The 27,049-nt window shown below is 35.3% G+C and overlaps 2 protein-coding genes across 10 annotated transcripts in view; one reads left to right on the forward strand and one right to left on the reverse strand.

Annotated features, from left to right (window-relative positions):
* Positions 1-935: 935 nt before the first annotated feature.
* LOC140801111 (uncharacterized) lies at positions 936-8,373 on the reverse strand. 3 transcript variants are annotated; one of them, XM_073156114.1, is made up of 2 exons: positions 5,871-8,373; positions 936-1,152 (listed from the first exon to the last, which is right to left on the reverse strand). In XM_073156114.1, exon 1 carries the CDS (start codon positions 8,254-8,256, stop codon positions 6,196-6,198), a length of 2,061 nt encoding a protein of 686 aa, XP_073012215.1. In that variant the 5' UTR covers positions 8,257-8,373; the 3' UTR covers positions 936-1,152; positions 5,871-6,195. The 3 variants fall into 3 exon arrangements, with proteins under 3 accessions (XP_073012215.1, XP_073012216.1, XP_073012217.1); XM_073156115.1 differs by lacking the exon at positions 936-1,152 and adding an exon at positions 1,359-1,653; XM_073156116.1 differs by lacking the exon at positions 936-1,152 and adding an exon at positions 5,291-5,704.
* Positions 8,374-18,306: 9,933 nt separating this feature from the next.
* The window catches only part of LOC140800977 (uncharacterized), a 40,047-nt gene continuing 31,304 nt past the window's right edge, over positions 18,307-27,049 (forward strand). For 6 of the 7 annotated variants that reach the window (XR_012111342.1, XR_012111343.1, XR_012111341.1 and 3 more), the window contains exons 1-2: positions 18,348-18,485; positions 18,595-18,799. Coding sequence is in view for 4 of the 7 variants with exons in the window: in XM_073155932.1 (XP_073012033.1) it covers positions 18,395-18,485; positions 18,595-18,799 (296 nt within the window). In the remaining 3 variants the exon portion in view is untranslated. Of the gene's footprint in view, positions 18,486-18,594; positions 18,800-27,049 lie in introns of all 7 variants that reach the window. The other variant, XM_073155933.1, reaches the window with a different exon arrangement.

Genomic DNA, 27,049 nt, shown 5'->3' on the forward strand with positions numbered 1-27,049 from the left:
AGGACTCCAAATCACATCAGATGTTTGGCAAACCTGATTTTGTTGAAATATTGATTTAACATGCTGCAAATACCAGGAGAAGACAAACAAATTTGACAAGAATTGTCCCTGATACTAAAATGTCTCTAGTGAAGAAGAAACCTAAAAGTGAAGCCAGACTAGACTACTGAACTGAAAAAAACATAAGAATTGCAGACTTCCATCAAATATCTAATAGGCAATTCCAAGTAAGAGCCATTGATTTGCATGTGTTTTCCTATTTCATCATACTTAGAACAATATAGAGCAAATTTCAGATGTGAAAATGGTTTTACAGTACTTTAATTTTGGGACAAAAAGAATATTTTAAATTTGGATCAACCAAGCTGAAATTATAAATTAGACAGGAATGCTGTAAGAGTAGGTTCAAAATTAAATCAGACTTGACAAATTTTCAAAGAGGATTATCAGGTTTGCTATAAGTGCATACCAAGTTTATTTAGCAACCATGTAGCAGGTTCGAATAATTCCTAATAGAGGAGATGAGAATTCTCCATCAAGCAGGGTATCCAAGGATGCAGAGAATTGACAGGTTTACAGTTCTCACACTGGCAAGTTGGGCTTATTACCAATATTACCAGCTTATTCATGTCACATGCATAAGAGAATAAGGCCTAGATTTTCCTTTTATTGAAGCAAGCAGAATACGTCATTCATTCTAAGAAGTAGCAGTCTGAGGCCTTCTTAAGAACCAAGAAACCATAAAATCTATGCAGTGGTAGCAAGACATTCCTTAATATCCAACTACGACACTAATCCACGCATAAGTGACTCTACCGGCTAAGATTAGACAACATAGAGATAGAAATCCTGACTTCTGAAAATTCAATGGGATGAATTACATCCTGAAGATACTGAATAGTCTGAATCATATCAGTATTATGGATAACAATACATGATCAATCATATCCATTCATCATGAAGAATTGAATTCTAACATTTTGAGTATAAACTATCAAGAAAGAACTCATAAGAAACATGACCTCAAGTTTTTCATTGTCTTCCAATTATCAAAGGTTCTCAATTAAGTACCTGGAATCCGATAATCTTTATGTTTTTGGCATGAGACTTCCTCTTCTTGTTGATATTGAGCTTCCAGATAAAGTTTGCAATCTATTCATAATTAAAGACACAAAAGAAGTTGTTAGTGCATTGAAATTCACCACAGAAGTAAATGATATGCATAAATAGAGATGGCCCCACAGAAATAGAATTTTGCATATATATATATATATATATATATATATATTTGGTTAAGCAGGTTGTAGCCCTTGTTTCATTGACACTCAAAAAGGTGGTAATCCAAAGGACTAACCACATCAACCCAAAAGTTACAGATTAACCTGTTATAGTAATTGGACCCTACCACAGGTCCTAGTCTCTAAACACATCTAAAGATCTATCACAGTTAACCTGCTTATAATATCTATCACCAAAACATGCACTAACAGCAAATAAATTCTTCCAGACAACATAAAGTTTTAAACTCATTAACAAAATAACGCCAAAGTCAAAATGAGGGATCTGCTCCATCAGCGCTCTCCAGATTGACGATCTCCTGATCCAACTGAATCCATTGGCAAGCCTTCTTTGTAGCCTCCTCCCCATAAATCCCTGCCCAGCAGAAAAATAAGATAGTTACCTTGTGAGCAAAAGCCTCTCTAGATCTCATACTATTATTGAAAATCCGATTATTTCACTCGAGCCATAACTCCATAAGAAAGCACTAAGCCATATCATCCACCATCTTCTCATCTCTTTTGCCATTTTGAGGTTTAGGCTAAACCATTCTTTCACATGTTAATGTGTTTTTTAACCACAACTTTTCTTCCTCTACCTCAGTAGTTGATGCCCATATTTACATCTCAGGAATAAATGATCTACCAATTCTTCCTTTCCACAAAAAGCACAAGAGAGGCTGCCAGTCCAACCTCTTCTAATTAGATTATCTCTGGTAAGAATCCGATTATTACAAGTCAGTCAAATGAAAGCTCTTACTTTGAGAGATATTTTTATCTTCCAAATCTTCTCCAAGTCCTTAGTAATTCTTCCACCATTGTTAAGGAATCTATACAAGGATCTCACAGTGAAAATACCTCTTTTTTCAAACCAACTTATCAGTCCCCTCTTGATTTTGAAAACAATTTCCAAAAACATAGTTAATCGTTTGCTGCTCTTCCATAATCATATTCTCTGATAAAGCCCTTTTATATTTTAAGTTCCATCTTCTTCTATCAGGCCAAACCTTAGCAACAGTAATCTCTTCATCCCAAGTCACCTAAAATAATTAAGGGAATCTAGTGGCCAAAGAGCAATCACCAACCCAAATATCTTTCCAAAAATTTACTTTCTTTCCATTATGCATCTTCCAAGTTACTCCAATCTTGAACACTGTCCCAGTTTGAAGAATACCTCTCCAGAAATAAGAAATTCTGCCTAAGTTTGTCAGCTTAAACTTATGCGCTTTTAACTTCCGATAATACCGTTGCATAACAATATCTGCCCACATACTCTTCTCAAAGTTCAACAGCCTCCACCACCATTTGGCCATTAAAGACACATTTAATTCCTGAAGATTTACAATTCCCATTCCACCAAAGTCTTTCTTCCTGCAAACTCTGTCACAATTAATCAGAGCATAACCTTTCTTAGCCTCAGCTATGCCATGCCAAGAAGTCTCTACGAAGCTTATCAATTTTCTTTCTAACCTAGGCAGGCATATTGAAGAATGATAAAAAATACAGTGGCACAGCACTCAACACAGAGTTTATCAGTGTAATACGACCCCCCAGAAAAAGCATTTTTCCTTTCTATCCATCCAACCTCTTTTCCACTTTTTCAATTACAGGAGTCCAGTCTTTCCTTCTCAGTTTACTATCTCAGCACTCCACTTTGCAGTTTAATAAAGTTACCACTCCTGACCTTTTCTTTTATTTTTGCCCAGAAAAACTAAGGAGCTCTTATCAAAGTTTTTTTTAATCTAGAAACAGCTTCAAATTCATATAGTAAAAATTTCAAAACCATCACCTCCTTATTATCAGCCTTCAGAAATAGCAAAGTATCATCAGTATAATGAAGATTAATGATACCTTTCTCATAGACATCAGTTCCAAGACCAGTAATCAGTCCAAAGTGTTTTGCTTTATTAATCATCCTATTTAAACCATCCGCAATGAGCACAAAAAGGTAAGGAGACAATGGATCTCCTTATCTCAACCCTTTTTTACACTTAGAATATTTCCCAATCCCCCCATTCAGATTCACAGCAGAAGAGCCTGTTGTGACCGACTGCATCACCCATCCAATCCACTTTTTAGGAAACCCTCTACCTTTTAGAACATCGGTCAGAAATCCCATCTCACCTTATCATAAGCCTTTTCAAATCCAACTTCAAATTATGCCTTCAGTTTTCTATTTTTTTACCCCGAAAATTATTTCATGAACACTTACCATGCTATCAAGGATGAATTTACCTTTAATAAAAGCACTATGTAATTCGTGATTAACTCATTAATCACCTGACATAATCTATTAGTTAACACTTTTGAAATTATCTTATAGCTACAATTTAGTAAACTTATAAGCCTAAAATCCTCCACCTTATCAACCCCACTCTTTTAAGGAATTAGGCAAACCATAACATAATTCAGCCTATGCAAGTAACACTCTCCCTCATAAAAAACATTGAACAAATCAAGAATCTTTTTCTTAATATCATCCCAAAAGTGACGAAAAAATTTCATTCCAAAACTATCAGACCTCGGGGCTTTATTTTCAGCCATCTAGAACACAGCCTAATAAATCTCCTTCTCACTAAACGAAGCTACTAAAGCCTTAGCTTTATTTGCCTCCAATTTGTCTAAAGACCAACTCTCCTCAGTCATTGTTAGCCTCCAGGTGTTCACAGTTCCAAACAAATGCTTGTAGTAATTAGTGATATATATATATATCAAATCTAAATTAAATAACCATAGAAAAAGTAAATAACTCAGATACACCAGAGCCAATATTAGAAAAGAAAAGGGCATTGAAACAGCTTGTCGATTAAATTTAAGGGGCAATCAAATGTAGGAAGGTCTGTTGAGATCCATATGAGATCACAGATTAGGTTAGCTGGATTTGTATATAAAAAGCTGAAGTACAAGGAAAGAAATTTAAGCATAAGAAAACAGAAGTTCCTTGGTTTTGGAAGTTCAAAGAATGCAACCAGCCTCTTGGAATATGGGGTTAGGGCTGGACATATTTTGCCCCATGAAATCAGGATCTCTACAATCGATATTATAGTTCATCTATGAGAATGTCCTCCATTGTAGACTAAGATACCACAAATAAGCGCCCAGACCTAGGGGTGTAAAAGAGCCGAGCTTGAGCAAGCTGAGGTTAGATCGGCTCGGCTCGAAATTGAGAAATGTCTAGCTTGGCTCAGCTCGAGCTAGCTCGATTTTTCAAAAATATATATAATATATATACTTAATAGCTGCAATATTTATACTTTTTAAGAGGTGGGTAGATATAAAGATGATTCTTATTTCTTAGTTTCCCAACATGGGACAAAATCTGATCCAACAAATTAAAAATTAATTTTTTTACATTAAACCTAGGATTCAAGTCCAGATCATTTTATTTGACGTTAAAGCACATAACCAAGTATGCTACAATACATTAATGTATATCATTAAATAAAATATATATATTTATTATATTAAAATATATATATATATATATATATATATCGAGCTAATTCGAGCCAAGCTCAAGGAAGCTGAATCTAGCTCAGCTCAATTATTATTTTGAGTAAAAAATTGAGCTCAGCTCAGCTCATTTAGAGCTCGAGCTAAGGTCACGAGCCAGCCAGCTAGTTTGATAGCCCTACCAAGACCAAGATCACAATAACCCAAAACACTTCAGGAATATTAGGGTCAGAATTGGATATGATCTATTAAGCTTAAAAGACTATAATAAGGAACATTTGCCGGAAGGTATCTTGTAGAAAGTAGACTCCAAGTTAATGCTCTTAAACATTCAAGAGTTTATCTTGGATTCTTACATATAAAGATTAACGATTATGTCTTTTTTAATATTAAGCAAAAAGCAATTAAGTCTCCAAACTTCTATATTTCACAAGTACCTCCTTAACATTACAAATCACATCAAAGTATCAGGTACTTCAGAATTTCAATTTAATTTCTCTAAATTTGAAATTCAAGTTAGCAATTAACTTCAATTCAGCATCAAGAGAGTAACCTCTATGTTTCAGAATTCAGACAACTATAAAGATGCCCCAACAATAGTGTTGCCAATCACATTTGATACTTCCGCTAATATTAAAGCTTGTGACGAAGTTTCAAAAACTTACAAAGATCGCCATAGTTGGCAGAGTATGTTATCTACAAAATTTCAAGAAAACACTAGTTGCTGACAGAAGTATTTAATGATACGGGTTGTTGGACTGTCTGTACATAGCTTATGATTCTTCCGGGGTACTATTCAAACGTAATGTTCTCATGCCTGATAATCAGATGATGTCTGTTGTTGTGAAGTTCTTGAGTTGTTGTCAACTAGAGAAAAGTTGCAGCGGCATATCTCAAGGTATCTAATACTCAAAGGACACCACTTCAGGCATTGACTAATGATCTCTCATAAATATCCTTATGCTTCAGACCATCTGGATATTGATGAGGTAGAAACACTTTAGTATAGATAGAAGTCATTCAATACTATTGGGATTTTAAAATTTTTAATTGCTCAGGCCAAAAATTGAAAGATTTGTCACGCGCTTTAGCAGCATGGATGTAAAGACGACCTAGAAGCTGACAGAAGAATGCAGGTACCTGACATAATAGGAAGCACCAAGCCTAGCTCCAAAAGACATGGTTTTGATCTCATTTTCTACAACTTTCTTCCACATCAAGATTACAGTGAAAGGTGAACATATGCCAATATCTGCAAACATAATTCTCAACCTGCCCACTCTTCTTGAGGAAGATCTTGATAAACACTCTTATGTTTCTTCAGGCGGCTTGTGAAGAGAAAATAAGTCTTCCAAGATTCACCTATAGATCCATGATATGACTGATCTTGAGAATTCTCAAGTTTCAGGTAAGGTGAATGATGAGGATCAATGACTGAATAGAGCCAATACTATGGTTCTCCTCTTTAAGCATTCAAAAGAGTTTGGAACTTCACCCGCCTTTTGATGCTACCAAATCTATCATAACCTATACCGATTTTACTGTGTAGCAGTTTTATAGCCAGGTCAGCATTTCCAGCTTTCCTGAGTGCATTAATCATAACTGTTCTAACTCTTCCAGGAACCTCACGGCCTTTCTGCACAATATCATCAGCTAGCTTGCAAGCATGCTCATATCTATGGGCCTTGCATAATGTATTAATCATATCCTCATGAGCTGTCTCTGGGACTACACCCATAGGAGCCATTTCATCCAAAATCTTACAAGCTCTGTTAAACTTCCCAGAAAGGCAAAGTCCAGTAGAGAGGGCTCTAAAAGCAGCAATGGTAGGAGAGATACCCTTGTCAATCATTGTGTCCCACAATTTCAACGCCTCCTCATTCTTATGTCTCTTAAACAACCCATCAATGAGTATTGTATATGTGTAGACAGTCTGATAGCAACCCTCCCTTTCCATTCTCTTGAACAGAGCACAAGCATCATCAACTCTTCCAGCCTTTGCCAAGGCATCGATGATTGCATTATAACAATAAGAATCAGGAACAAACCCCTTCTCCATCATCTCTTTGAAAAGCTTTTCTGCTTGGTCAACCATTCCGGTTTTGCCAAACCCATCAATAAGGCTAGAATACAAGACGGCATTCACTGTGATGTCTTTCTCTAAACAATATCTAAACCAGTGCATTGCCTGATCCATCTTCCCACACTTGCACAAGCAGTTGATAACCACACCATAAGTAAACTCATCTGGTTCGAGCCCGGCATCATTCATTCTCTTGAAGAGTAGCATTGCCTGCTCCTCGCTACCGCACTTTGCAAATGAATCGATGAGAGCCGTATAGATGGCAACATTGGCGACACTGCCTCTCCTTAGCATGCTTTCAAACACAGTCAATCCCTCGAACGGCATGCCCCCCTTGCAGAGGGCGGCAATGACTAAGGTGTAGGCATGGGGAGGGATCTCCAACTCCCTCTCTTCCATCTCATGATAGAGGGCAAGACACTGGTGGAAGGCATTTTCGGCATAGTGACATTGGATCAGAGTCAGATAGGTGATTTTATCTGGGGCCAAGTTGTTGCTGTTCTCTGTTTGCATCTCCCTGAGCCGGTCGAGGGCCTTCTGGGTTCTGCCCACCTTGCAGTAGCCTTTAATGAGGGTGTTGTAGGAGACCACATCGGGGTGGACGCGTGCGTCGGCGTGCGCTTTCATGACGTCGAAGACCTTCTCGGCGGATTCGACGAAGCCGGACTTGACAAGACCGTCGAGTAAGCAGTTGTAGGTCATGAGGGAGGGCTCAACCCGGCTCTCTTTCATCTGGCGCCAGACCCAGAGCATCTCCTCTACGAAGCCCAGGGCGCCGAGGCTTCGGATCAGAGACGAGTAAGCGGAAGGCGCGAGGAGGACGAGATCCTCTCGGTTTCTAATCTCAGCCAATAGCTCCCGGACGCGATCATTGGCCGGGGAAGTTGAAGTAGACGAGGCGGAGTGGGAAAAGGCATCGATGAGAGAGATGTAGCAATCGAGGGCGCAGTGGTTCGTCTTCAGTTGGTGCTGCTGCCTCGTTAAGGCCCATCGGAAGAAGCGGAGGGCGGACTCCGGGTGGCGGCGGAGGTCGGTGGAGCGAAGGGCGTGGGAGATGAAGGCAGGGGAGGGACGAATGAGGAAGGTGCGGCAAAAGTCGTCGAGTTGGGAATGGAGGGAGTGGGAGGGTGATTGGATGACAAGGGCGACGATCCGAGTGAGCCATGGGGATGGGGACCGCTGCTCTCCTCCTCCTCCACCTCCTCCAGTAGGGTAAGGGTGGGGATGAGGAGTGAGGTCGGAGAGGTCGATGAACGGTTCAACCCATTCGGGAGGAGGAGGAGGAGGAGGGAGGTGAAATGTGGAGGAGGAAGAAGATGAGGTTAAAGGTCGGTCGCCGTAGCAGCAGGAATGAGAAAGGGAGAGGGAAAGAAGGTCAATGATTAGGTGAGGTCGTGGCCGGAGGAGGAGGAGGAGGTTGCTGCGGCGGAGGGCAAGGTCCATCGGCACCGTATCAGTATGTTAGAAATGGGATTTTGGGAATTGGTTGAAAACGTGGCATGATAAAATCTGAATTTTGTTTTTCTTTTATAAAATTAAACGAACATTAATTAAATGGTACTTCAATTACAAAAGGTAGGAGGTCAAAAACTCAAGCAAAAAAAAAGGGGAAAGCTCTAAGTACAACCAAAACCTTAGCTACTTCTAAAGTTTGCAAGAAAGTCAATAGCGAGATTTACATCTTAGTAAGTGTGAGAGATTTTAAAAGACTAGAATCTTCTTAAAGAGTCTAAGATATCACTAATGATTGCTCTAATTTCCTAAGGTGATTTGGATAACTCTATTAAGCACTTTAGTTAAAATCTAAGAGTCGGCTTCTATTCATATTTTGGTAATACTCAAGTAAAAATAATTGAGCCAAATTTGCGATATTTGCAACCACTAAGAATAGGAGAATCATCAAGTAACCTAGCCACAAAAGTGACTCCACTTGACATTTGCAACCAGCAAGAAGTAGTCGTCCGTATTGATTTTGACCCAATCTATTGGTGGGGAAAACCATCAATGTGGGGGGCTAAGTGTGGTTGGTTTTGTGACTATTAACGACTTTTATTTGAAATATTCAAGAGGTAGAGTTGAGAATTATTTTCAAACCTTATATGCAGTCTCTTTGAGGTTGTTAAACAACATATTGTTTCTCCTTCTTCATATCTGCTAGTGAATGATAGCAATAACCACCTTGAAAAAATCTTAATTAACCCAACCAGACTCTCGTCCTTGAAGAGCCAATATTCATTTCCCTATATTTGCACATTGAGCAAGTTAACTTAGAACCTAATAGCATTCCACATATTAGTGGCAAAAGTAAAATCATAAAAAGATAGGAAATAGATTCTCTGAAAAGGCCACAATTTGGGCAGTCTTAGTCAAGGTCAAGGCCTATTTGAAAAATAATATCACGAGTCTGGATTTTGCTCCGGCAAACTTTCCAAAAAAAAATTCGACAGGATACTTAATTTTTAGAGGTAGTTCCACCATTTTCAAGGATGCTCAAAGGTAGATGGATAACACAAAAGAGCATAAACACTTTTGACTATAGCCAACCCACTACGATGGGAGGCCCAACCCTAGATATCCAACTTATTCATCTTAGAACAATAGATGTCAAAAAATTTCTCACTGATATTTTGGTTAAAAGTGGTATAAATTTAATCAACATCTCAAATATCATTCATCATGATGTCACTAACTTTCTTAATATATTGACCTTATCAATTTTCACATAATTGGGCCACCTATTAATAGAAATATAACCCAGTCACGGATCGTCCCATAGATTAGTGGGCTACCATTATGGATCACTTTAAAGAGGCCACCCCTAATAGCCCTCATAGAATCGAAGATTAACTTCCAGCTCTAAGAGCTTTTTTTAGGCTTACTATTCCTCCAATGGTGGAGACAACCATATTTAGCAATGAAAATATTTGTCCAAGGTAAGTTATCCTTATTAAGGATGTTAAGAACATTTTTAGCAACCAAAGACAATATAACAATCTGGAGGTTCCTAATGGCGAGCTCATCTTTTTTTTTAGACTTAGTAATATTGTCCCACTGAATTAAGTTAAGACCTCGAGTATGGTTTGACTTATCCTACAGGAACGTACGAGAAAGCTTAGTAATCCAATCCACCATCTCAAAAAGGTCTAAGAGGAAGAGAGCAAATGCACACGTATAGAATTTAGGCATGGCCTTTTTCCATCTCAAAATTTTGGCATTAATTTTGGCAAGGAACCCCTTATGCTGATTAAGGAACAATTGCTAAGGCGAGATTTTAGCTCCAAAATATTTGAAAGGAAAATTTCTCTTTGCCATATTGAGAATGCACAAAAGGGGATTCTTCTGAGAGACTAGGAGGGAAGAACACCTCTAACTTACTATAATTTATGCACAAATTTATAATACCCTTATACTTTCTAAGAATATTCATAAGATTATTATAAGATAACTAACTGACATTAATGCAAATCAGTAGATCATTGGCATACATAAGATGGCTAACAGCAATATCTTATGAATTTTAAAAGGTTAAATATATAAGTTTAAAATGGCATCATTTATAAGAGCATAAAAAATCTTGAATACTAGGACTAAAAGGTATGGGGATAAAGGATCCCCCTGTCTGATATCTCTATTGTTTTGTATATTTAGATGAAAAATTATTTATCAAAACAGTGAAAGACGGCAATGAAATCCAAGCTGAAATCCAATCAACAAAAACTTTCGGAAAATCCATTCGAGCCATAGTGGTTGTGACAGCCAACTTTAATGACGATGTAATTTTTGGTCATAGAGGCGAGTGGACTACTTTCTAAGCTAAAATAATATTGTTATAGATGTATCTACCAACAATAAAGGCTGTTTGCTCAGGTCCTATCAAAGAGGTAAAGATAAGCTTTATCTTATTTACAAGGATTTTAGCCAACACTCTATGGTTTACATTAAAAGGAAAATGGGTTTATAATTCACAACATTAGTAGGATATATTTTTTTAGGGATAAAAGTAATGTAGGTATGACCCCAAGTCAAAGAAATAGCAGTAGTGTGCTGAATCTGTAACATAGACTTATACAAACCTCACATATGATATTCTAATATTTACCTCACATATGATATTCTAATATTTTAAAAAAAATTCATATGAAAACTATCTAGATCAAGGGCTTTTCTACTAGGCATGGACCACAGAATCGCTTTAACCTCCATAATATCAACATCGTGATTAAAATCATCATTGCAGATAGTCCTAAGATATAGAACTATTGGCTAGTCATTCAAGGATAGATACTCCTCGACCTCCTTGCACTAAATATTCCTATAGAAACCAAGAAATTGATTTTCAATGTCATAGGATCTATTGATTATGTCACCTACTGAATTGGTAATATTTAAGATTTGATTTCTCTGTTGACGAATTTTGGTAGAAGCATGAAATTTTTTTAGATTTAACATCCCCATTTATAAGCCAAGCCAACCTAGACTTGCACTACTAATTTAAACTAATCTATCTAAGCAAGGCAATATACTTACGGTTTAGGATAACAAGATTTGTACCGTCAACCTCAATGAATAGCCCCAGGCCCGCTTTGACCTCAAGCTTAGTGATACTAGCCCTAGTGGATAAGAGATAGGTTTTCAACCTACCAAAACAATGCATATTCTAATTTAACACAGAGTATCTAAGTTTGACTAAATTATTGTTTAAGTTGGAAGAGGGATTAGAGCCCTCATTAGGAGCAGAAAGAACCCAAATTTGCTCAATAATATTTTTAACCTTGAGGTGTTCAACCCAAAATCACTCAAATCTAAAGAGAATATGGTGCATTTAAGATCCATACCAAAATTTATTACCACAGGGGCATGATTAGAAGCAACCCTAGGAAGATGATTAACAAAAAGTTTGGAAAACATATTCATGATAGCATGATTACCAAAAAAAACTCTATTCAACCAAACTAAAGTCCTAGCAGCATTATGATGATTGTTACACCAAGTTAAATCACAAAAATTAAAGTCAATTAAAACAGCTTTAGAAATAAAATTACGTAAAGTCTTAACATAATAAGTCTAAATAACTTGCCACTATATTTGTCTTTGGGAATTAAAATGCAGTTAAAATCACTCATGATTTACCAATGCAGATCACCATAGTCCAGATAACCAAGTTCATGCCAAATCTAATTTCTATCAACCACTATGGTGCTAGCGTAAATAACAAAAAGAAGCTAAGGAGACTTACTTATCTCAGACGCTTTACAATGTGGAGCCTTGAGGGAGAAGCTAACAACAACAATCATAATTTAATCGACATTAAAGCAGATCATAATGTCCCTTATCACACCCAAATCTGCCACAAACAATTCATCCCAAGTAAGCCGCATTCTATAAATTAAACCCAAGAATTTAGTATCATTAGTATGAGTTTCCAATAAAATAAACATATCAAAATTATAATGGTTTTATAAATTGAACAGAGAAGTATGCCCTTCTCTCCTCATGAGCCCCATATAGTTCTAGAATATGACTTATGTTAGAAAACCATAGGGGATGTGTTGCTTACCTCGAGAGCAGCCTTACCACATTTGCTCTTACTTGAATTGGCTAGGCTTGCTAAGACCACTGGTTTTTGGATCTTGATATTGCGAATTATCAAACCTTAGAGTCCTGGATACATATTGTGATCCCAAGTTTTCTCGGGTATATCAATGTCAGTAGAGCTCGCCTGCTAGGAGGCAGTCTGAAGCATAGTTACCATGGTACAAGCGGGCTCCTTGAAGTTAGCGAGAGCCATGGTGGAGATAGAGAAATTAGAATGAACATGATGATACAATCTCCCTTTTAGGCTAAGACTCGATCTATCCAATTTTTCAGATTTGGACAGGATCTGACACGAAATTTGGAAAAGGATCTCAAAAGATGCAATTGTCGGATCGACGTGAAATTTTGATATGTTGTAGCCCTAAAAAAGATTTTTCTAACAAATCTAGTTTTAGGCAAATCAGACGATAGGATCTCAAGATATCCCCCAATAAGTAGACGAACATTTGAGAGTCTGTCTATGGATCCATGAATGGAGGCACGAGATCCTAGGTGATGGTGGGTGGTGGTAGACGGGTGGTAATGGGGTGGCACCGGTGGATAAGTGGTGGTGGAAGGGTTATGAGTGATGGAAGGGATTAGGGCAAGGTGATAGATAGATTGGAAAAAGGGGGAAGAGTGGGCCGCCCCTAAGAGACTAGGATGAGTGGCCGATCGAGGGAGGTTAGAAGCGGCGACGCCGGGGAGCGAGAGAATGAGAGAGAAGAAGATAAAGGAGACTAGGGCAAAATTTAAGTCATTCAATAATGATTCTATGGTTGCCATCCACACCTTTAGAGGCTAATCAAACAATTCAAAATTGACAATTATTAATCCTAAGAATAGTAGATTTTTGCCGACTGCATTCGAACGTGCCCGATCGCGTTCGAATGCACATTTTGCGTTCTCTGTATGTGCGAACTTGATGCAGGCATTCGCAGGCGCGTTCAAATGCACATTTTGCACTTTCTGTATTTGCGAATCTGATGTAGGCATTCGCAAACGCGTTCGAACGCACTCTACCCGCGTTCGAACGCGATATACAGAAAACTTATTTTTCTGTGAATTAAACACTAAAACAAGAATAAAAGACACCCCTAAAGTGTATCCATACTCGAGACGATATTGGTGAACCCGAATCATATACATGAGTGGATTTGGTAGTTATGAAAGGTGTGGAAGAACGAAGAGAAGAATAAGTTAAGGGTGAAGGGTTTAAAACGAATGCAAAAGCTAAGAGGTTACTAGGAGGAAAAAAAATCCAACGACCCCAACATGATTAAGAGGAGTCAAAGTGATAGTATGTCCATCAATAACTATTAATTCTCCCTAACAAGGATTATCACAATCATTAGAAGGGTCAGTAAAAAATTTAGGATAAATGATGATATTGGTAGCAGTGTTAGCCTCATGAAAAGTCATCTACATTAGCATTTACAACTAGCACACGATCCACTCCATTAAAGGCCACATCAAAATGGTTTGGAGTGAGAGGAGCATTTAAATTCCCCTCCCATATGAGGTCACACCTTGAAAGGACGAGTCGCCCATTGACAAGATCTTAGAAGATCTAGCATTTGGGGAAGGGTCCTAAGGCAAGAAATCCTTAGGTACACCCTTGCCCTTAGGCCTCTTTCCCGAGATCTACTATAGTGTAACTATTTAGGCCGATCTAGATTAGATTGAGTGGAATTTGATCTGGTGTGTTTTGGACTAAAGTTGGACCCGATAGGTTTAACCACTTGGACATGGTGCAATTTCAAACCGTCTCTTTGATACGTTTACCGGTGTCTCTTTGACCCATGGTAGGCTTTCCACTTTGGTTAGCAAAGGGTAAGTAAACCACTGGTTGGTAACCTTACCACCCTTATCAGGCTCACTCGCCTTCTTTAACAGCACCACTAATAGATGAAATGGTGGCACCACCTGAGTTGTGAGGTTTTTTCCTTTGTTCTGGATATTTATCCAAAGACCAAAAAAATCTTAACTAGCAGCAGGTGGGTCAGTGTCATTTTCATTATTACCCTTGGATATACCCCCTACTTAGGGCTGAGCCACCCCCTTTCTAGCATATCACTGCTATCCAGCTTTAGACTATCGCATGCGCTAAATTCTGCCCGATCCCCTACACATTAAAAACACATTATGGAGGAGGTTTTCATAAAGCCACGGCTTGAAAAAAGATTCATTTGATGGGCCGACCTTGGTGGATTGCTTTAGAGGGGCGAACATATCTATTTTGATATAAACTCATGCGAAGCATCCCATCACCTTGGTAAAGTATGAGCATCGTCGATCTATAAAGGATGGCTAGAGGCCATCTCCACAAGGAGATACTTTTGGCCAATATTCAATCGGTAAGTCAAAAAATTGAACCTAAGCTAGGGTTGATTTGATCTTCTCCATTAAAGGTTGAAAATTTGGGCGCCAAGGAATTAAATTTAACACTAAACCTCTAAAAGTCCAAGGCTCTCCTGTATGAACATGTCAAGTTCAAAACTAAATTTTAAAATGAAAAAAACCTATTGCCATGTCGAGGACTTATAGGATTCACGGCAATTTCCATCATTTCATTATTTCCTTAATCAAATAGGCCAATGGAATCCGAATGGAGTTACATGTGGAGGTATCAAGTATAAGAAAACTATATATATATTATTTTGTCACTCGAATGCGCACTTGACTTGCTAATATATGAGTATGTATGTGTATGTATGTTAAACTCATGTCATAGTGTGCTCTCCAATGTTTTGATACAAAATCAATAATTAATAACTACGAAATCTAGTGTTAGTATATATATAGAATTTAAAATTAGTATATATATATATATATATATAGAATCCGAAGTAACTAATTATAGAATTATATAGATTGTATGTCAAAATATTTTATCGTTGTACACAAATATTTAAGAAAATATATTAAATGTTCGCCCTTGGTCTACGCAGATCTATGAATTATATATGTTGTATGTTAAATACTCCGGTATTATACACAAAGAAATACATATTGATCTACATTTCAAATATTCTAGTGTTATATGTCAAAATAAAATGTTATCCTTCCACAAGACACCAAAATTCAAATTGTTCAAATACAATTTAATTGTAACAAATCAATATGTGGGCTTGATTTATTTAGTACTCTATGGAAGAGTTGTCAAGTGAGGTATTGGTTGTCTTAGGATGATAGTTGTAGCTAGGGTACTTATGACCACTTAGATTCCCTCCCTTTATTGACCTCTTATGATGATCATTTCTTTTTTTGATTCCATCAATTATAATTTTTACCATGATTTCTACATGTGTCATAATTTGCATCTAATAATTTACAGATTATGTCCGTAGAATATTTATGAGTAACTAATAGATCAGGAATATATACCCATAAATTCCGTTAATATATTTATAGATTACAGAAATAGTATTTATGGATTCCCTAGTTAAATGTATGCTGAAATTATGTACCATAAATAATATTAGGCACCACTTAATGAGTTGTGATGCATTCATATTTCATACCTAATATAAATTATTAGTGATATCACCATTAAGCATTATATTAAAATGTGATTTTACACTCATTACAAATCTTGTTACAAACCGCAAAGAACACAAATATTCACAAGTCAAAAGATATGGAATCTAGTTTATGTACAAAAAAGGAATGCTTTTACATAATTTACCAGCATAAAAGAATAGTAGAATTTAAATACAAGAAAATATTAAAAGAATATTTTGATCACGATCATTGTAGATTACTAAAAATATTTCCAAATAACTAATAACGGAGGCAAGTCATCCACATAAAAGATACCTCAAAAATCTAAGAAAGACTTAATTTTGATTTTTTATCGACCTACATAGTAATAACAAAATTATAAATTGATATATTTGAATAGCAATAAGTGTTAAATCTAAGAACTTTGATCTCTTTGTTCTAATATTTTATTTGGAAGCTACTTTAATACAATAAGATAGGAAAAGATTTTGTTTAGCAAAACCTCTATTTCTTACCGACGATAAAGAAGAACGAAGGAGATCAACGATTAAGAATCGAGCCTTAAAGATCTTAGTGGAGCATGCTTGAAGTTCTTGCCAAATAGAAAGATAGTAAGATTGCGAAAAAATAAGGGGTTTTAGAAAGGTGAAAAATTTTAGTTTTTTGTCATCAAATTAAAAATTTTGATTGGAGAAAATGAGTTAAGAAAAAAAAATCAAGATCTACTAATATTTAATGCTAGAGAAGGAAGAGAAGTAGAAAAAAATTGTTTATACTTTCTAAAGGTTATAAGATCTCTATGCATTAAATAGAAGGAGATATTTTCAAATTTGGTGCAAGGGTAATCTTAGTATTTTGAGAAAAAATTGGGTGAAACTATAAAGTAAAAGTAGAATGAGTATGAGTGCAGAAACCTAAATTATATTGATTTATGATGAAAATTGCTTGTTTTTATCATTTAAACCTATTTTAGATTTTCTTATAAATTAGACTTTTTTATTTCCAAATTTATTCTTTTACCACTTCGTGCAACATATGATAAAATAAGAAAATAAATCATTCGTCACTCTCCGAAATTTACCCTTTTGCTACTTCGTTGCCCAATTTGGGCTACTATAGTAGCTAATCATTATGCGCCCTACTAAGCCATCGGCTCACCAAGAGGCAAGAGGTTGGACGAAACCCCAACCCCAGCGCAATTTTCTCTCTCCCCATTGTCCATTTTTTCTTACGGTGGACATGATTAGAATATAAAATATAAAAATTAATATTATCTAACAGCTTAAGTTTTTAACGTAGTTGATGAGTTAACATAATACTAGAGGTCATGAGTTCAAGTCTTATCCTACCCATATTTGTCTGAAATATAAAACTCTACTAATTTAAATTAAATCTATTTTTTGGGCTCGACAACTTTTTTAATTTAGATTTTATTAACTAATGAGCTGTTGTTCCAGCACCTTTTTAACATACAATTAGTTTACATTTCATTGACTAAACATAGAATAATCCTTATATCAAACAACCCTATTGGTTCAAAGGAGCAAGGGACTATTAATAAAGAGGCTTTTCTTCTTATGATGTTAGGATGCAACAATTCTAGGATAAAAAAAACTTTAATTTAACTTGCCATAACGAGAAGTTCCAATTTCCAATATGATACTTTTTTTAATCGCATAGAGATAATTATTTTTCAATCAGTTTGATGAACTTCTAACGGTTAAGATTCTCAAGGTATAATATGAAAGCAAAAAGTTTAAAAGGTAACTATTATTTTTTAAATATATTACCTTGCATGTTAATTTTTGACAATTATATTATCTTAATAATTTATCAAGTAAAAGATAAATATATCCTTAACTGAGAGTAATATATATATATATATCATAATAAAAGTATTGATGTCCTTTTATAATTAACTTATAAAAGTTTAATTAAATTTTATCTCTTTGATTATTTTTTATTATTTACATATATCTCTCATTAGTTAAGGATTGATTTAAATTAAATTTAATAAAATAGATAGAGATAAAATATCATATTTAAATTGAAGTCTATCTCCAAAGAATCAAATTTAAATTGTTTAGTATTAAATGATATCTCCTATAATTAGGATATAATTATATCAATCACAATCATATTTAAGAGAGAGAAATCTTAACGGTACAAAGAAAGTGTAATTTGAAAGTTAGGCATATGTAATTAAATTTTTTTAACTTATATATTATTTTTTTTACATAATGCGATTTTAGAATAAGTACCAAAAAATTGGTACTGGGTATGAAATTTGGCTATTATATCCATAAAATTATAAATTTTAGACTGGTAGTAAATTATTTGCCATATAATATATATATATATATATATATATATATATATATATATATATAGAAAAAGAAAAGAAAAGAGAAAACTGTCTACAGAGACACCAAATTCCATATATAGAACAAGTATACCAGAGAGGGTGGGAGGAAAGACGAAGCCAAGCAATTAAAGATCGCCGATGAGCGGCACGAGAAGTAACCTCTACAAGACTCCCTCCTCCGCCTACAACAAACACTTGAGCCTCTCCTCCGTCCTCCAAAACCTTCGAGGTCCTCTCCTCTCTCTCTCTCTCTCTCTCTCTCTCTCTCTCTCTCTCTCTCTCTCTCTCTCTCTCTCTCTCTCTCTCTCGGCTTCCAACTCGTTCTCTCTTGGTTCCAGCATACAACGCCGCTGTTGGGAACGCTCCACCCACCACAACCAACGAACGGCCTCTCAAGGAGAACCCAGAAAGTGGGGCCTCATCCCAGTTTCAGCGTCCAAAGAAGAGGAAACATGGAGAAGGAAGCCATCGGAATGCGGGTACCGCAGAAGAAGAAGAAGAATGTTCGAGTTTTTCTCATCAGGGATATATCGAGAAGATAAGGTAAAGCCGTCCTAATTGATCTATCTTCTCCTAGTCTTTCGTTATTTTTGGTAAAAAAGATTGAGTCTTTGGTAGGTAAAGATCTTGCTTCGTGCTTCCATCTGTGATTTATATTTGATTCCGGGTTTCCTGATCCACGGTGTCGAGAACATTTATTGGGTGACAAATGAAGCATCAAGCAGAAATCTGCGATACATTATGAAATAGATGTCCTTAGCTGCTCGGATGAACTATAAGTAAAATATCTTCTGCAATTAGATCGAGGGTACTTGATTGGGTTGGGTTGGCACTTAGTTGCAACTATTAATTTAAATACTTTATCAAGATCGGAGACTTACATGTGACATTGTAGATAGGATGTCAATAAACAAATAGAATGAATGATATATTTAGCAATGAAACTGACATACAATGCCAATAACCAAATATCACATCAATTATCCCAATATGAAATCAGACCTATGTTCCTAACATGTTTTTTTATATAACCCAAGTGCTAGCCCCTTGGTCATGTAAGCTGCGCGGGTCGTCGGAGTGCCCATGTGAAGAACTGACACAGAACCTTTATTTATTGTCTCTTTAACAATATAATACTGGACTTTTGTGAAGCATGAATACGGATAGAAATTCGGAGATATGGAGATGCGGATGGGGGGATACGATAAATTCTTAAAAGTACGATACTTATTCGGCATGGATAGGCCATTAAATAAATAAAGAATATGTTATTAATTTGTTGTCAACAATAACTATTCAAAAAATAATAAGATAAAAGGAAAGAAACTATAGAAATAGTATATACGTGCCTAAAACTTTAGAAGGCATAATGTCAGTGAAACATTGAAACCTTATTTAACTATCAATCTACAATTAATTTGGATCTTTAAATGGCTTTTAAGTTATATGTTTAATTCATTATCAAATAAGCAAAGTCTTAAAGTATCATGAAGGATTAGATAATCACATTTGCATAAAGTATATGTTTTATATCATCTTTTAGCACAAAAAGAAAAAAGAAAAAGTATTGGATGATCAAGAAATGTATGGAAGTTGTATTTCACTGTATACTGCTGTATTGGATCCGTATCGGCGTCATATTGGAAAAGTAATTTTTTAAATTTAAATACTCTTTTAGCCGTAACTGATACGTATTGAGCTGTATCGGTACCGTATCAGTATTTGATGTGTATCAGGTACTAGTATGGAGGGGCAAATAAAGTATCCTTGCTTCATAGCTTGACTTTGATATGTCATAGGCTTTTGTATATCTTTTTGTTGTTAGCAAAGAGGACAACTGCCGAATTATCACAATACATCTTTAGTGGTTTGGAAATGGAATCATTTATTTGAAGTTTCGTGATAAAATATCTCAATGACAGTGCATGAGATGTAGCTTCATGGCAAGCAATATACTCTGCGTGCATTATGGATAAGGTGGTTGATTTTTTGCTTCACACTCATCTAGGAAATTGCATCCTCAGCGAGCATAAATATATATCCCCATCTAGACATCCAGCAAGATCTAAATCTGTGTATCCAATGACTTCAAGATTATATGATCTTCTGTATGTGGGCAGTTAGTCTCTAGTCCCCTAAAGATACCTTATAATCTTTTTAATTGTTTTCCAATGTGCTATGCTTGGGTTATTTTGAAATCTACTGAGTGCTCCCACTACATAAGTGATATCTGGACGAGTACATGCTTGAGTATATATTAGGCTACGAATAGCAAAAGCATATGGAATATATCAATCATATTCCTTAGACACTGTGATTCATTGAGTTTGTCACCTTTTTGAATAGGAGCTATACCAAATTTACATGTACTCATACCAAATCTTTCAAGAACTGCAAAGATGTAAGTCCATTGGAATAGTCTAAGCATATTAGACCTATCACTATGAATCTTTATGCCTAAACCTAGGACGCTTCACCTATATTCTTCATCTCAAAGTTTTTATTAAGAAATAACTTGGTGTCTTGTAAAAGCCCTAGATCATTATTAGCAAGCAGATGCCATCAACATATGTAAGTAAAATAATGAATTAAGCAATTAGTCCCCACTGACCTTTATGTATATACATTGATCAACAATATTTTCCTTAAAACTAGAGGTCATGATTACTTTATTGAATATGAGATATTATTGGGCGGCTTATATAAGCCGTATATTGATTTCTTTAGTCTGTATACAAAATGCTCTTTATTTTTATGTGGAAATCCTTTTGATTGATTCGCATAAACTTGTTCATCAAGATCACCATTGAGATAAATTATTTTCACGTCCATCTGGTATAGCTCTAAGTCAAAATGAGCTACTAATGTCATGACTATTCTGAGTGAGTCCTTTTGAAAAACTAGAGAGAAGGTCTCATTGTAATCAATGCCTTCTATTTGAGTGAATTCTTTTGCCAAAAGCCTTGTTTGATGCCTCTCTATGTTTTCTTTAGAGTCTCTTTTTGTCTTACGGACTCATTTGCACCTTAGGGGTTTGACTCCTTTAGGTAATTCAACAAGTTTCCGGGCATTGTTTTTTTGCATAGAATTCATCTCTTCTAATATGACATTGTATTACTCAGATGAATTTCTACTATTCATGGCTTGAGAAAAAGTTACGAGATCTTCCAATATGAGCACTTCTTTTGTACCGTAGAGGTATGTTTGTCAATCGGTTTGATGAAAATCTAATAGTTAAGATTCTTAAGGATATAATAGGAATAAAAAAATTTAAAAGATATTATTGGTTTAATAGGTAATTATTAATTTTTAAATATATTATCTTGCTCATTATTTTTTGATAATTATGTTATCTTAATAATTTATCAAGTAAAAGATATATATCCTTAATTGGGAGTAATGTATAGATATCATAATAAGGGTATTGATGTCTTTTTATAATTAACTTGATGAAAGTTTAATTAAATTTTATATTTTGATTATTTTTTATTATTTACATATATCTCTCGTTAGTTTAAGACTAATTTAAATTAAATTTAATAACATATAGAGATAGAGAATCATATTTAAATTGAAGTCTATCTCCAAAGAATCAAATTTAAATGGTTTAATATTAAATAATATCTTCTATAATTAAGGCATAATCATATCTAAGAGAGAAATCTTAAGAACGTGTAGTCCGAAAGTTAGATACACGTAATCAAATCTTCTTGACTAATATGTCTTTTTTTTACGTAATGTGGTTTTGGAACCGGTACCGAGGAACTGGTACCGGGTATAAAAACTGGCTATTATAGCCGTTAGATTAAGATTATAAATTTTAAAGGGGTATTGAAATATTTGCTTTGTTCTTTTGCATAGAATTCATCTCTTCTAATATGATATTGTATTACTCAGATGAATTTCTACTATTTAAGACTTGAGAAGAAGTTATGAGATCTTCTAATTGGTGGCCCTCATGTAGATTCACCAAGTATTCATCTAATATAGCAGGCCTTCTGTCTCTTGAGAATGTTGTTAATGTCATTTGACCTTCATCCTGACTAAAGTAGGAAGAGGATCAATTACTTGATCTCCTAGTGTAGTTGCATCTTCACCCTAATTAAGGGGATTGGTGTCAGTAACTTCTTAATCAAATTGGCTAAGATAGGTTCATATATTGGGAGATGAGTCTCTATATGTGAAATTATTAAATTATCAAAAGGTACTATTGGTTCCACGATTTCCTCGAAAGTTATGTTTTGAGGTTCAATACTCCCACTGTCTAAGCCATCCTCAATAAATTTAGCTATATCAGTTTCTGCAATTCGGATTAGGAGTGAAGGACAATAGAATGCATACTCTTTGGGTATTCGAATCTCTCTGAATATCTAATAAAATATGCGTTTGCTGTGCTAGGGTCCAACTTCTTCTCATGTGGATTATATAGCTTAGCCTTTGCTAGATACCCCTATGCATGCATGAAGGTAGTATAAACTATGTTCCTTCCTATCCATTACTCATAAGGAGTTTTAGGTACAACCTTAGAAGGAATCTGGTTTAACAAATAAATAGCAATTTTTAAGGCTTCGCTCCCCAAATACAAAGGAAGTGAATTACTTATCATACTCCTAACCATGTCTATTAGGATTCTGTTCATTCTTTCAACAACACTATTTGGATTTAGTTTGCCAAGCATGGAATACTAGGCTTTAATGTCATACTCCTCTAGGAATTTCCCAAAAGGACCTGTAGCTCTACCTCTATTGGTGTGTCTACCATAAATTTCACCGCCTCAATTTGATCTGACTACTTTGATCCTTTTACCTAGTTGGTTTTCAACACTCCCTTTGAAAACTTTAAAGGCTCTAAGAGCGTTTGATTTTTCAGAGAGTAAATATATGCAACCATATTTGGAGTAGTCATCTGTAAATGTGATGAAATATCTTTCCCCACTTATACAACAAGGAAATGGGCACAAGTATCTGTGTGAATCAACTCGAATGTTCTATTACTCTGTTTTTGCACTTCTCTTGAATGCTTTGTGTTGCTTATCATTATGCGATCTACACATGTCCTAAAATCAGAGAAGTCAAAAGGTCAAATTCCCTCTTTGACCAATCACTGCATTCTTTTTTCTGAGACATGGCCTAAGCCTTCTTTGCCATATCATGAAAGTTTTCTCATTTATTCTTCCATGCTTAGCATTTCTATGCAGGGTTAAATAGGTTTGGTGATAGGAACTATCAAGATGCAATCCATAAAGGCCATAAATCATAATGGAGAGTAAAACCATAACTATTGAAATTAAATGAGTAACCAACTTGGTCCAATTTTGGCAATAGAAATTAGGTTTTTGGAATACTTGAGAATATAAAAGGTGTTCTCAAGATCTAAATGAAAGCTTGTGTCCAAAATAAGTCTAAGCGACCTTACAAACTCCACATGCGAACGCATTCCATTTCCAGATTTAATGCATTAGTTACTTTCTGTTGGAGTTCTTTGGGACAAAAAAATTCCTACATAGTTATAGAAACGTGGATTGTTGCTCCTCAATCAATCTACTAAGGGTACTATGGAATATATACCATATTTAGTTTACACACGAGATCTATTGACTATATGATCTCTTAATGCCACTTTAGGTTTAGGGATATTTGAGACATTAACATTAGGAATATCGTTATTAGTACCAGGGGAAAAGGTTGAAAGAAAAATAAATTAAAGATCAGATAATCATTACCTATTATAATTAGCCACATATGTATGCAATTTTATTCATTCATTTTAAAATCTCAGGTCATGTATTGACAAACATTCCAAAGAAATCCAATTATACATAAGAAAACTTTATTTATTTAGGTTTGGTGAGTAGCTAGATAACGACATTCTATACCCCTTATTTCAGACTAAGTAGTAAACGATATTAAGCCTATTCAACTTGATGGTATGGTTCTACTTGTAGAAATTAGTAACAAATCCCACGTCTTTGGCTAAAGAGAATGACACTTTTGGTTCACCTAATTCTCTTAGGGCAAAGAATGTCGAACTATTATTATAGTACTCTACCCTAAGCCTAAATCACGTTAGTTTTCTTATGAGACAAACCTTTGTGTTGTTCATATAGTTTGAAAATTATCAATGCCATTGTTATTTGATATAATTCTATATTTTGACACTTGAGGCCACTTTGGTGCACACACAAATATCAAAATATGAATAAAATTCAACTTTATGCAATGATAATAATTTTCCAACGTTACTAGATATGGAAAATTAAAATTTATATTTGATACACAAAATTGTATGCAATTAGATATGGAAATCACTTCATGTTTATAAATAATTCTCTATGTACACATGTTTTATAATCACCATTAACTGTCATGATCAATTATGCTAATCATATATACATATTATAACAATACTCAAAATTGTAATTATATTAAATATACTGCATGCGAATAAATTACATTAAGAAACAAAACTTATGTTTGCAGTAATTTCCTTTTGTATGCATAATACCCAAAGCTAGATGATTTTCTTAATATCATGCTAAAAATTTAGCATAATGATCTTATCTTATGTCTTACGGTAAACCATAACAAAATTTACATGTATACGATATTTTAATGCAGACAGAACATGTAACACATTTTAAAAAAAAATTACTGTCTAAATAATTTGTAGACAGTCCATTTACGCATGCATTAATTTAATTTTATAATCAGTAATTAGCTTAATGATTAATGATGCATTAAAGTCCACATTGATGTCATGGATCAAAAAATTGAATAGGACAAAAGCATGAAGATAATGCAATAAGCTAAATCATATTAACAAAAAATCATATGATATTATGATAATAGATTATGCATCAAGGAAAAAATTTGTTGCGAGTAAGACAACATGCCTCAAGCTTACTAATGCAATAACTATGCCAAATATAATTATGCATCTACTATTTAAAAAACATTCACGGTAGAGATTCCTAGATTTAATTCTTATTCACAAATATATTACTTAGATCTCCTCAAAATAATTCTTCACATAACCCAGAATAGTTGACTGAAAATTATGAAGTCCATATAAGGAGATGTGCACAATTGGGAAAACAAGAACCCATAATAAATAAATTCAATATAAACAAAATAGCTTGAAATAAAATTAAGAATCCTTGTTTGTGATAACTCTATAAAATGAGATGAAGGAAATCCCAAAAAGAAATATACCGCAAGGAAATCCAAATTTTTCTACAAACAAATTTAAGAAACTAAGCAACTACCAAAATCTTTAAACAAGAGACTGAGAACTCAAAACTCTAATGCTAATTGTTAATTTAAATACTTTATTAGGGTTGGAGACTTATGTGTCAACATGGTAAATAATATATCGATCCACACTAACTCTTTAGGCAGAGCCACGGAGGTCATTGTCTCCATGTTTTGGATCTCCACGTACTAGGGATTGTTGAGCTTCCTTCCTCTCATTTTTACCTAATCGGATATGATTAATAATGATGGGATATGGGCTCTCTATTTATTGGTGAGGGAGAGGTTAGATTTTTTATCATCACAACCTTTTATATTTATCGTATCCTACCCATCATAGATACGTAGGAAATCCTTAACCAAATAGGAATATCCTTAATAGATTAGGAAACTATAACTAACTCAAATGGATTGAGTTTAATGAACGTGGGATAATAGGCCACCAAAGGGATAAGTTGATTAGATAGCAATTATGTTGTATACTAAATGAAAATTATTCAACTAACAAATATTATGTACGTGAATTTCTCAAATAAATCTCACTTAATGTGGGAACCACGGCAAAAATAATACCCACTTCACTTGTAGCAATGAATAAAGCTAGACTTGTAGCAAAATGATTCACTCAAATAGAAGACATTAATTACAATGAGACCTACTCTCTAGTCTTTCAGAATGACTCACTCAGAATAGTCATGGCATAGTACCTCATTTTAATGATGGCCGTGCCGACTAGCACGAGGCGTGCTGGTTAGCATTTGCCGTGTTGGCAGCGTACCGGCACGTGGCACGAGGGGTGCTGCATGACACCCTTTCTAGCAGTGCTTCACTGAAGACTCTTTGTTATTGTTCGCTGCTCGCCGTTGCTGCTGATCTCATCGTCGCCGTCGTGCTCGAGGTCGCCGATCACCACGCAGATGCCCTAGCCTTTGCTGGCTCGAGGAAGAAGATGACTCGAGTGGGTCAGGTTGTTGGGTCAATTTCGAATAAAAAGTAAGTTGCGGATCCAGCAAAGGCTAGGGCATCAGTGTCGCGATCGGTGACCTCAAGCACGATAGGAGTGCGAGGTCGGCGGTAGCGACGACAATGATGAAAAAGCTCTACTAGTCTCCCTCATCTTTTTCTCTCCTTTTCTTGCGGCACGATTACCAAGTGTCGCAGCACGTGTCCTATCGACCACCGGTCGGCACGAGCCGTGCCACGGCATGGCCATCCATGGCTTATTTTGACTCAGAGCTATATTAGATGGATGTGAAAACAACTTTTCTCAACGGTAATGAAGAAGTTATGTGAATCAATCAAAAGGGTTTCCACATAAAGATAAAGAGCATCTTGTATACAGACTAAAGAAATTGATATATGACTTATATGGGCCTCTCAACAATGATATCTCATATTCAATAAAATAAACATGACCTTTGGTTTTAAGGAAAACATTGTTGATCAATGTATATACTTAAAAGTCGGTGGAAGCTGATTCATAATTTTAGTTATGTATGTTAATGACATTCTGCTTGCTAGTAACGATCTGGGGCTTTTACAG

The sequence above is a fragment of the Typha latifolia genome, chromosome 14, assembly GCF_019914945.1.
Source record: "Typha latifolia isolate L0001 chromosome 14, TyphaL0001v2, whole genome shotgun sequence".
Taxonomy (NCBI): Eukaryota; Viridiplantae; Streptophyta; class Magnoliopsida; order Poales; family Typhaceae; genus Typha; species Typha latifolia.

Coding starts and splice junctions, on each gene's coding strand:
- LOC140801111 (XM_073156114.1), bottom strand. CDS start 8,256: ATGGACCTTGCCCTCCGCCGCAGCAACCTCCTCCTCCTCCTCCGGCCA.